Source organism: Strongylocentrotus purpuratus, unplaced genomic scaffold, assembly GCF_000002235.5.
Source record: "Strongylocentrotus purpuratus isolate Spur 01 unplaced genomic scaffold, Spur_5.0 spur5_scaffold_21, whole genome shotgun sequence".
NCBI classification, from domain to species: domain Eukaryota; kingdom Metazoa; phylum Echinodermata; class Echinoidea; order Camarodonta; family Strongylocentrotidae; genus Strongylocentrotus; species Strongylocentrotus purpuratus.
The window spans coordinates 7,671,985-7,684,672 of NW_022145607.1; the positions used below are offsets into that span (position 1 = coordinate 7,671,985).

The 12,688-nt window shown below is 38.8% G+C and overlaps 1 protein-coding gene across 1 annotated transcript in view; it reads right to left on the reverse strand.

The window, feature by feature from the left end:
- Nucleotides 1-563: 563 nt before the first annotated feature.
- LOC578937 (proteasome assembly chaperone 1) overlaps nucleotides 564-12,688 on the reverse strand; it is a 29,703-nt gene continuing 17,578 nt past the window's right edge. The window contains exons 2-7 of the mRNA XM_030995115.1: nucleotides 8,273-8,367; nucleotides 7,375-7,504; nucleotides 6,743-6,824; nucleotides 5,840-6,035; nucleotides 1,491-1,627; nucleotides 564-722 (exon numbers count right to left, since the gene is read on the reverse strand). Coding sequence (XP_030850975.1) covers nucleotides 645-722; nucleotides 1,491-1,627; nucleotides 5,840-6,035; nucleotides 6,743-6,824; nucleotides 7,375-7,504; nucleotides 8,273-8,367 — 718 coding nt within the window. The 3' untranslated portion in view covers nucleotides 564-644. The remainder of the gene's footprint in view (nucleotides 723-1,490; nucleotides 1,628-5,839; nucleotides 6,036-6,742; nucleotides 6,825-7,374; nucleotides 7,505-8,272; nucleotides 8,368-12,688) is intronic.

Below are 12,688 nucleotides of genomic sequence, written 5' to 3' on the forward strand. Positions count from 1 at the left end.
TCAAAAGATGGTGCCTTATAGTCCATAAAATAGAGACTATGATTGTAATAGACAGCCTCACTTGTCCTGCCCCTTCTCATGCAATAATGACCAATCACTGCAGCACTCATTTGCAGTGGAAATTAAGCACAAATTACCCAACACAAAAGGAAGATATCCACGACAGGGACAAGAAATTATGTTTGCTACTATATACCACAATAAAGTAACATCGTTAAATACAATATATTGAATGTATATCATTTCCCTGAAAGAAAACAAATAGAGACAGAAGTGTTTCAGAAAACTAACATGCTTAAATTTTACTCTGGCTCACTAGCACATCTAGCGATCAGGGCAGAAAGAGGTGTGGGAACATGGCCAACCCCCCAGGTGAGGGGGGGGGGGGGGGAGGGTAATGGTCACTTGCCATAAACTGCACTTGTTTTTAATCTTTATAAATATGATTAGAGATATTCAGTATCATGTGTAGGTAAATAAATAGTGGTACGTGCCTCTTGGAACCTCTTCTAACTTTCCATTCCACCCCCCCCCCCCCCCCGAAAAAAAAGAAAGAATTGCCCCCATTTTAGATTGCCCTTGGCAAGTGGGTTAGTAGCACCCTGTCATGTACTGGTGTTTGACTGGTATAGGATCCATTGATATCAGGTGTAGAGTGATCCTGTGTCTTTCATGAAAGATGTCAACTGCTTCTGCTCAGCTGCAAGTTGTTGAGATACGTCCTACACAGAAACAGAGAAAGAAGCAAGGAGACCAGTATGATGAGGAAGAAATAAATTTGCAACATAATGAGGTGAAAAACAAAGACAGGATAGAAATTTGATAGACTAGGGGGTGTTCCACAAAGATTAAGATCGACTTTAAGTTTGACTTAACTATGGCAGGCCATTCATGCCACTGTTTGCTCTCACCATTTACTGGCATTCGTCTCTCAAGGAACGTACAAATAATGGTCACAAATCTACAGAATTTATATTTTTAGATAATTCATTATTATTGAAGGAAAAAATATATTATCTAAAGATCATAATTGAGAGACCAATGGTGAGAGCAACCAGTGGCATGAATGGCCTGCCATAGTTAAGACTTAAGACCAACTTAAAGTCGATCTTAGTCTTTGTGAAACACTCCCTGGATTAATATGATGAAACAGCAAGAAGAGAAAATACAATTACTTGCTGCTTGCTAAACTTTTGAATGTAGACTATTTACCTTCGTGAAATTTGAAAGGATACGGGGAAACATGCTGAATATTCATAAATGAGTGGCAAAAGCAAATCAACTTTCTCAAATTTCACTCTGTTTAGCATAAAAAGATCATATAAAAAGATCACACCTTTATTCTTCAAGACCACTTACAATTTGTCTGTTTTGTTCCTGCTAGGAATGCTCACAACTGTTACTTCTACTAAAAGACATGCTTTAGGTAACGTTTTTTTGTTAAGAACAATATCGGGTGAAATTTGAATAATAATTTATTGTATATTTACCTTTATGTATGGCTGAAGAATAGAGCAAGACAGTAGAGGCATAAAGGATGCAATAAGAAGAGCCAACGGTTCTCTATCAGATACAAATGTGACGTACAGCACCCCTGGTAATCGGCTTACTTCACAGTACGTCAAAACTGAATAGGAGACAAAAATAAAATAAAAATTCATGATAAGATAAAAGAAAAATTAGAAGAGCCAATGGCTCTCTATAAAATACAGAGTGAGAGATAACAAGAGAACTAGTGTGATGTACATGTACAGAATCCGTGGTAATCGGCTTAATACTTTACAGTATGTCAAAACTGAATAGAAGATTAGAATAAATGAAATTCACGATAGGACTAAACACAAATCTTAATTGATATTTTTAAAATAGAGCAAAATATAATGTTAAGGTTAATCAAATATTTTTGTAAAGTTGTCTTATTTTGTATACGGACTTGGTGAAAAACAGCTTTGCGCCTGAAAGCAGGGTTTTTTAAAAACCTCTATGGTGATACGGTGGCACTGAAATAAATGAAATTGAATAAATTACATACAATCCTTTTTATGTTACAGAATACATCACAAGGAGGTGGTAATAAACAAATAAAAAAATCAAAAATCAAAAAAAGCGATTAAAATTCAGATTAAGAAAGAAAGGATACCTGACAGATAGAAACAGATCTATATAAAATGTCATTTTCCACACAATGAATCAGAATGGGTGCACAAAATTATTACGATACAAAAAATAAAATTTGGCTTTTCTATGTATTAAAGCCTAGTGCTGTAAAACTCTATTTCCAGGCAATAGAACACTAACTGACATTTTACACAATAATTGGAGCTCTAGACAAATTGAACATTATTCTCTTTCTTAATCCTCTAATAATTATTATTTCAAGGAGGAAAAGACCCAAGTATTAATCTTGCTTCAGAATAGCTTTAAGCAATCAGCCTGCTAGCATGGTAGCTCCCTGCCAGCCATAAATGAAACTGATGATATAGATGGAAGATGATGGATTTGGGCAGCTTAAACAGATGATCCATTTCCCTTATTTGTCCAATGTTCATATGGCATAAGTGTTTTTTTGCTCTGGGAAGTCAAATGCGCATTGCACAGGTGCTTATCAAATACAATTCCCTCATGGTGCGTTCACACCAGATAAAGTTATCGTGAACATGATGGAGAAAAAGCACAACAGAAAACGGATGAACTAAAATGATTTTCTACTCAAGTATACATATTCAACATTTATTTAAAGGAAATATTATGGAGGGCAAATGTTGAAAAGTATCACCTCTGAAAAAAATATTTATTACCGGTATGTTATTTTAAAAAAAGTATAATTAATTTTTTGACATAAGTGTAATTCAAGTAATAAATGATGGGGGAAAAAGGGGGGAAAAAGTATAATTGTACGTGTATGCTGTCACATGTTGTTCTAAGGACAATAAACTAAAATTCTTTAATGAAATTTTTCATAAATTCATAGAGATGATGCACATTCCTCTTGAAACAGCAGTAGTTAAGCCCATTTACACTATAGTGCCAACATCGCAACTTTACAAACACAGCAATGTTATGGTGGATGTTGCTTAGCAATTACTTTTGTCTACCTCCAACGTATCATCAATACAGTAAAACCTGTATAGAGAGTTGGAGACCGCTCAAGGGAAACAAGAAAGGCAGTCTTTATGAAGCACGTGGTCTTGTATGAACAGGTTCCTCTTATACTGTTTCAATGAATGAAAATATGAGACACTCAGATCAAGGAAAAACAAAATTGTGGTCTTTATCAAGAAGCGTATTAGGAAAAATCATGTTTGTTCTGTAGTGTAAATGGGCCTGAGGCATCCTAATTCTCCATGAAATTCCTCTGGTGTGAAACCATCCGACACTTAAATAAATGGTACAGGTGCTTGTACTTGGAGAATTCCCTGATAGAGGGCTTTATATGATGGATGGGAGCTATCGTAAAGTAAAAGGACATGGCCAACGCAGGGTTAGTCGGTCCCATTTGCACAGTATGATCCATTATTCATGGTGTTCAGAGAAAGACAAGAAGGGGGGAAACAGAGAAGGAACACAGGTCACGCTGAAGAAGGGTAATTGTATTCATGGTTCAAGAAAGATTGCTCTGTAAATGCAAGGCTATAAAGTATTGATAAGTTACATTTTTAAATCTATAAAACGGTATATAATTTGAAAAAAGGAAAGAAAAAAATATGAAACCATTTGATAGAGGCAAGCCCTTTTTTTTCATAGGCAACATGTTTAAAATCTATGTCTATGAAAACTACAGATTTAATCTAAAATGCTGTTCTTTATATGTAGGATATAAGACACATTTGTAATAGGTTAGATTTGAGTGTATGTGTATGCAAACCAAAGACATATTATGTAGTTAAGGTATACTATTCAATATTTCTACGTGGTTATGAACATAAATTAAATTGTTAAATAAATTCATATTATAAATATAGTATGAGAGTAAGTATGGCATTTTACGGACAAAGAGGTCAGCCACAGTAACATCATCATTATTCATAATCTTAAAAAATAAGAAGAATTATATTTGTAACTAACAATTCATAGATATAATTTGTAGCTACCGGTAGACAAAAATAGGATTTTTAAAAAAATTTCCATGATCTTATCACTACCAAGGTTCTTGTCATTACATAGTAAAGCTTGGGCAAGTACTAACTAAGTAGGGTTAATACTCCCTGGCATACAACTGTAGGTACTGACTGACACATATGAGTCAATTTATAATTTTAAAGTGCCAAAGTAATCTGGTCCTCCAAACCACCCACTTGGATGCCAACAGCCAACAAGGCAATATTTCAACCAATTTGGACCCCCCCCCCCCCAAAAAAAAAGCCTTAAATTTTCTTCCCATACCCGTTCGATTGACTTTTAAACTGTATTTTCAAAAACTAAATAGTACTTTCAACAAATTATATTGCAATAGTAGTATGTTAGTTGAGTAACTTGAGTTATGCAAATGATGTGGTCACAACATATCTAGTCACTTATAAGTGAATATTCAAATCTCTAAATTGTATATTCTGTTTACTGGAAAGTTTATCTGTCTGGGATATATGGGATAGGCCATTAGTAATATAATTAGGAAGGCAAGCAAGTTTCATTTTCTGACTATCAGCACCCTACCCCTTACAACAAACAAAATACAAAAACAAAACAAAATCACTTCAAGGTTCTCTCAGATCTGGACACGAGAATAATCTGAAATACTGGTAGAGCAATCATCATTGTCTTTAACATTTTCAAATTTATCATCATCACTGATTGTAACAAGCATATACTTCACCACTCCTTATCATCACCAAAATAATCATCATTTGTCATTATCATCATCACTGTACTCTCCTCCTCTTCCTCCTCTCTCTTCCCCTCATCATCACTATCATCGTCTTGACTACAATCTCTTTTGTTACATGTATATACATGACACAAGAGGGGGCTCTTTCATTTACCCGACATCAATATTTAAAGTAAATCCAACCACATACCAACATACAGTGCATGTACATGCATTGACATGCTTTTAGAGAGGTCCTCCTACAACATACATGTACATGTACCAGTGCGAACAATGCATTTTCTCTCATTAGAGCTTTTTGGGGATTTACCTTGGAATTTACTTTAGGAAAGGTTTGTCTTCTTACTAGAAATGTTACTTGTAAAGAGATTACCAGATTAAATTGCTCACATCTCCCCTAGTTTGGCAAACTGAACATCTCTCATGTTTTGGGTGGCAAAACCCAAATGATCATTCCAACTGTGTATTGTTTGTAGTGTAATTCTGTCCAATTGTTTTTTATAAATATTCTTAAATTTAATTCTTAATATTCTTAGTTTCACAATGATAATAACACAAACAATTGTCATTTGTATTCCTCCATCTATCTGGAACTTGTATTCCGCAGTGAACAAAGAAAAATAGTTCAGAAAGAGTCTAAGTAAGTGCCATATTCCTGTGTCAAGCATTGCTAAATTAAACAATTAAAAAGGTAGGATTTCAACTTGGATTTGAAACTCTCTAATGAGGCCTAAAACAAAAATATGGTGCATTTCCCTTTAGGTGCCAAAACATGGCTCGGTCGGTCAGAAATCTGTTTTATTGTTTTTTAAACTTTTTTTTATATATTTTTAATTCCCTCTTTGAGCTGATATTTCTCAGTTTTGAATGCTTTAATAATTTTTTTTTCTCTAAAAAATGGTTTAAAAAAAATTCTTTTAAAAAGCCGACCGTCGATTTCAAAATATTTGGGTCGGTCGCAAAGGGCAATACAACATCTTTTTTTGTTTAGGCCTAAGGTTTCTTTCTACTCACCCTCTGCTCCTAGTCCACCCACAGTATTGGGAGGCTCTAGGTACGGACAGCACGCCTGAGCGGTCAGAGACGATGATCGGAGGGAGTACAACGGAAAACTATCTCCTCTGGAGAGAAGATCTAAATCCGTCTTCAGCTCTCCTACTCTATGGCTGTCCAGGATGATCACGGTGGAGGGCGCGGCGGTGGAAAAGAGCTGAAAACAAAAAAGGGGGAAAAGGGTTTGTGATGATTTATATTGTAGTAAACAGTGTCTGGTCGAGCATGCAAGCTTTTGTGTCACAAATACAGAGTTTGTTCTAATCACTCATCGTATATTGCATTAGATTATTAACCGAAAGTGCTTGATCCTTCAAGAATATTAATTTGTCTATCTTAATTTTACCAAGCACTCGTCTATCTGTAGCAGCAGTTCCAAAAGTTATAAGAGAATACAGAAAAATTTATATTAGAAATACACAAATAAAATGAATACAACACAAGTATATAAATTTGCCTAGGGCATCAACAAGTTTAATACTGCATCCATTCTGTCAATGTACAATGTATATATTTTTTTCTCATAATGTATGAAGCATTAGTCTTCAATAGTGAGATATATGTCTATAGCATCTTTTCTTCTCTACCCCAATCACTATACAGTGCAGTTTAACTAGAATTAAATTACCGTATATGTTTAATGAATCTTCAAAATTATACCTTGTTGAGAGTAGTCTGAACATTTCTGCTTTTAAAATAATTTGATAGTATTACAATAAATAAAATCCACTATAATTCACGGAAAGCTTTCAATACACTTTGATGCATATATATATAGAACAAAAGAAGAACATGTTCGGCAATTTTCTTTTCAACTTCCGTTTTGCTCCCAGAAAAGGAGATTGTCTCCAAGACTGGTCTTACCTGTTGCACCCATGAATATGTTTGTTGGCTTGAGACAGGCTGCTGGCATTGACACAACGCTAGCTCTGGCCTCCCCTTCCGTCTGCAAAATAAACAAGAATAGTGAGGTGAACTTTCACTTATATTTTTCTCTTCGATTCGCATCTAAAGTTTCTTTAAAAAATAATCAATAAAGAAGAGATGCAGTATAAACAGAAGAACAAAAAAAGTATATGAAGATGATGATGATATTAATCATTTCAATAACAAGAAGAGTGAAGTTAAAATCAATTCTTAGCACCCTTTGTAGCTTGTTTATCTTTCAAAACTTATGATACAATCATTTCTGTATCATCACTGATCTTTTGGTAACAAAGTACACTATGTTGTCCATTTGGAGCCTGAAGGGCATTCATTTACTCATGTACTTCAACACAGAGCACCCATCTCGCTCCAAACAGACGATGTGATCACTTTCATAAGGTTTTGATCCTTCATGTTTTTCACTGTCAACAATTACGATGATTCATGCCTGTATAGACTAACATACAGTAGTAAGTGCTAACATGACTAACAGTGATATAGTCAAAGGTTGCATTTTTCTCCTATTATACTGTCTATGCATCATAAAATAAACTTCAGTCTCTTCTCACCTCCAGACAAAAGCTGATGAATCAGAGGGAGCTGTTTGTTCCCTAGTATGAGATTGTGCATCACTCCCTCCACATGAAATATTGCACAGCATCTCCCTCTCATCAGGACCAAACAGACTGTCAACAAAACCTACATACAGAGTGAGACATAAAGTAGATTATTACAACATTATTACAACTTGGGTTGCCAACTATCACTTTACAAATGTTATACTTGTATTGTCATATTATTTGACAAAGAAAGTACAACACAAATCAGAGGAACAAAAAATTAAGAAGCATAAATAATACAAGTCAACTTTGAGACAAGCATAATATTATCTTTACTGTAAAACCGGAAACTGGTAAGTGCAAGAAACTTTTGTCAATTTTGCAAGTGCTCCAGATTAGTGGATGATGTAAAATTATGGAATAAAAACACAAAGTCACTAGGAAAATTAAATTGGGCAACAACAAAGTTGCAAATGCTTCAGATATTACGTTGCATATTACCAAGCATAATGTAGTACAAAGAATAAGCCAAGAAAAGTTTACAATCACATTAATGCATTTTTTTAATCATTATTTGTTTTACCCCAAACTACCAGTACTGAAAGTGGAAAGAACGCTCGTGTAGATGTGGTTTGCTGGACATAAATGTACTTGGGGGTAATCTTAAAATGAAAGAATGGCTAGATACTGTATATACCAAATTCAAGATATCAACTTGTAATTGTAATTGTCAGAAGTGTCAGTACATCACAAAAATGATTTGAAATAAAAGTTTACAAAATGTCTGATGCCAAGACAAAAAAAAATCTAAACAGTATTTGAATCAACAAATTGGAAAACTTGTACAATTGTCGATCTACAAGTAACTGCTTTTTACAAATTTACTCAGACAAGAAATGATATTTACCTGTTGCAACTGGGCCTATTGCAATCAGAAGACATTTACACTCCAGCTTTTTAGCACCATTGAGGAGCTTCTCGTCCCATCTAAACACAGGAGCCCTGTATTAATAAAATAATAAAAAAAAAGCAAAATAAAATCAATGAATATCACAAATTTTGGTCAATAGAAATATGATTGACACATACATGTATGCTCAATGAATCATCCTCACATTTCAACCCGTCTCTCCCTATCACTGGCTGCCATTCGTTTAATGATATTACACAACCTCCTCCCTCCACAAATAGCAGTAACCATGGAAGAATCCTGGATCGATGAACAGGCTTAGACCTACTGTACAACATCGTAGTAAAGTAAAGTAAGCAAGAGATTGGTGCTAGAAAGCTTGCAATTTTTTGTTTGATCCAATACCAAAATCATATTACAGTCAAACCCTCTATTTGTTAGGATTTTTTTCAGCATCCTTAAAAGGTTAAGTAGTTCACTTAAGTTTAAGTCTTACGTAACTTTTTTTTAAGTTTGAAAAATTCTCATTTATTTGTAACGTATTGGCATTGCCATTGCACTTAAGTTAAGCAGGGCTATCAACCCTCCCGCATTTGGAGGGAGTCTCACGCCACCACGCTCATTCTCCCGCCGTCCCAAAAGCTCGTAGCGGGAGACTCCCGCCACCACACCTTCCTCCCGCTCTCCTGCCAACGATGTAGAATCTCCCGGTTTATGAGAAAACCGGTGCTTATGTAGATGCGTATCCGTTTATATCAATTTTTTTTTAGCAGGTTAATATCCATTCTTAGCAAATGAATTTTAGCCCAATTTTTTACTAATCTTAATCATAATCATATATTGCATTTTCCACCTGAATTTGGATCACACCCGACATCGGGAAACCTCCGTTTAGGGCTTCGATGTCGACGTCGTCGCTCAGTACAGTCTTTACGCGTTTACGCTGTAGTCGTGCACCTCAAACTGAAGCTATCAGTCCAAAATTATGCAGACTTTTCGTATGATTTATGGTATCGTGCATGCGCGTAACAAAGAGCTAAAAATCTTAAGAATTAAGAGATCGGGAGGCGAGAGGGCCTTGCCCCTCCCCCTCCCCCCCCCCCTCCCGCAAGAAGAGAGAGAGTAGGAAAAGAAGAGAAATGGAAAGAGGAGATAACGGGGATGGAAGAAGAGGAAGAAGAAAAGAAAAGGAGGAAAAAATTAAGAGATCGGGGGGCGAGAGGGCCTTGCCCCTCCCCCCTCCTCCGCTAAGAGAGAGAGAAAGAAAGAGAGAGAGAAGGAAAAGAAGAGAAATGGAAAGAGGAGAGAACGGGAAAGAAAGAAGAGAACGAGAAGAAGAAAAAAGGGGGCAAGAAGGAGGTCCTTGGGGCGAGAGGGCCTTCCCCCTCCCGCCTCCCCCCCCCCCCTCCCGCAAGAAGAGAGAGAGTAGGAAAAGAAGAGAAATAGAAAGAGGAGATAACGGGGATGGAAGAAGAGGAAGAAGAAAGAAAAGGAGGGAAGAATTAAGAGATCGGGAGGCGAGAGGGCCTTGCCCCTCCCCCCTCCCCCCCCCCCCTCCCGCAAGAAGAGAGAGAGTAGGAAAAGAAGAGAAATGGAAAGAGGAGATAACGGGGATGGAAGAAGAGGAAGAAGAAAAGAAAAGGAGGAAAAAATTAAGAGATCGGGGGGCGAGAGGGCCTTGCCCCTCCCCCCTCCTCCGCTAAGAGAGAGAGAAAGAAAGAGAGAGAGAAGAAAAGAAGAGAAATGGAAAGAGGAGAGAACGGGAAAGAAAGAAGAGAACGAGAAGAAGAAAAAGGGGGCAAGAAGGAGGTCCTTGGGGCGAGAGGGCCTTCCCCCTCCCGCCTCCCCCCCCCCCTCCCGCAAGAAGAGAGAGAGTAGGAAAAGAAGAGAAATAGAAAGAGGAGATAACGGGGATGGAAGAAGAGGAAGAAGAAAAGAAAAGGAGGGAAGAATTAAGAGATCGGGAGGCGAGAGGGCCTTGCCCCTCCCCCCCTTCCCCCCCCCCCCCCTCCCGCAAGAAGAGAGAGAGTAGGAAAAGAAGAGAAATGGAAAGAGGAGATAACGGGGATGGAAGAAGAGGAAGAAGAAAAGAAAAGGAGGAAAAAATTAAGAGATCGGGGGGCGAGAGGGCCTTGCCCCTCCCGCCTCCTCCGCTAAGAGAGAGAGAAAGAAAGAGAGAGAGAAGGAAAAGAAGAGAAATGGAAAGAGGAGAGAACGGGAAAGAAAGAAGAGAAAGAGAAGAAGAAAAAGGGGGCAAGAAGGAGGTCCTTGGGGCGAGAGGGCCTTCCCCCTCCCGCCTCCCCCCCCCCCCCCTCCCTCCCGCAAGAAGAGAGAGAGTAGGAAAAGAAGAGAAATAGAAAGAGGAGATAACGGGGATGGAAGAAGAGGAAGAAGAAAAGAAAAGGAGGAAAAAATTAAGAGATCGGGGGGCGAGAGGGCCTTGCCCCTCCCCCCTCCTCCGCTAAGAGAGAGAGAAAGAAAGAGAGAGAGAAGGAAAAGAAGAGAAATGGAAAGAGGAGAGAACAGGAAAGAAAGAAGAGAACGAGAAGAAGAAAAAGGGGGCAAGAAGGAGGTCCTTGGGGCGAGAGGGCCTTCCCCCTCCTGCCTCCCCCCCCCCCCTCCCGCAAGAAGAGAGAGAGTAGGAAAAGAAGAGAAATAGAAAGAGGAGATAACGGGGATGGAAGAAGAGGAAGAAGAAAAAAAAAGGAGGGAAGAATTAAGAGATCGGGAGGCGAGAGGGCCTTGCCCCTCCCCCCTCCCCCCCCCCTCCCGCAAGAAGAGAGAGAGTAGGAAAAGAAGAGAAATGGAAAGAGGAGAGAACGGAAAGAAAGAAGAGAACGAGAAGAAGAAAAAAGGGGGCAAGAAGGAGGTCCTTGGGGCGAGAGGGCCTTCCCCCTCCCGCCTCCCCCCCCCCCCTCCCGCAAGAAGAGAGAGAGTAGGAAAAGAAGAGAAATGGAAAGAGGAGATAACGGGGATGGAAGAAGAGGAAGAAGAAAAGAAATGGAGGAAAGAATTGAGAGATCGGGGGCGAGAGGGCCTTGCCCCTCCCCCCTCCTCCGCTAAGAGAGAGAGAAAGAAAGAGAGAGAGAAGGAAAAGAAGAGAAATGGAAAGAGGAGAGAACAGGAAAGAAAGAAGAGAACGAGAAGAAGAAAAAAGGGGCAAGAAGGAGGTCCTTGGGGCGAGAGGGCCTTCCCCTTCCCGCCTCCCCCCCCCCCCCCCCCTCCCGCAAGAAGAGAGAGAGAGTAGGAAAAGAAGAGAAATGGAAAGAGGAGATAACGGGGATGGAAGAAGAGGAAGAAGAAAAGAAAAGGAGGGAAGAATTGAGAGATCGGGAGGCGAGAGGGCCTTGCCCCTCCCCCTCCTCCGCTAAGAGAGAGAGAAAGAAAGAGAGAGAGAAGGAAAAGAAGAGAAATGGAAAGAGGAGATAACGGGATGGAAGAAGAGGAAGAAGAAAAGAAAAGGAGGGAAGAATTAAGAGATCGGGGGGCGAGAGGGCCTTGCCCCCCCCCCCCCCTCCTCGTAAAAGGGAAAGAGAGAGAAGGGAAATAAGGAAACTAAAAGAGGAGAGAACGGGAAAAAAGAAGAGAAAGAAGAAAGGTAGGTGAGATCAGTTACAATTTTTCCCGCCAACAAGGTGCAGATTGGAGGCTGGCAGCCCACTGGCGTACTAATAGGGGAGGGGGGGGGGGCTTGGGAGTGAGGGGGGGGGGGCAGTTGCCCCTAAATTTTCCATGAGGCATGAAATGTGCTTATTTAGAGGCCTACATTTCAGGGTTCCGGGAGCAATAGAAAGAGAGAAAGAAAGAAAGAAACGTGACCTACCAGCGTCACAAAATAATGAGGTATCAAAATATGCTCATCTAACTGTAATTAAACGCCCACCCCCCCCCCCCTACCTTCCGGGGGTTTGCCTCTAGACCCCACGCCAATTTACTACGCTCTATCTGCTCGTAAATACTTTATCCCCCCCTAAAAAACGTTCACCGGGCGGGGCCTACATGTAACACGTCTTTGTTTTATTATTATGTGTATTATGAACACATGTATTATTATTGTTATTATTATTATATTGTGCATTTTCTCGACTATAATAAGGATATAATTTCTTTCTTGCTTTCGTTTATTCTTTTTCGGACTATCTTTCTTTCTTTCTCTCCTTCCTTCCTCCCTTCCTCTCTTGCCTTTTTTTTTTGTTATTCTCCTGAAACAAAGACGAGGTGGAGGAGAAAATCAACTACAAAAATATGAATTATGAAATCTGAAATCACCAGAAAATGATGAAAATGATGAGGATGTCTAGACAATGACAACACTGACGACGATGATGATGAGGATGATAATGGTGTTGATGATTCTAAAGAAGAAGAAGAATATTAAATAATAATATGATGATAATGACGAATAATAATAAT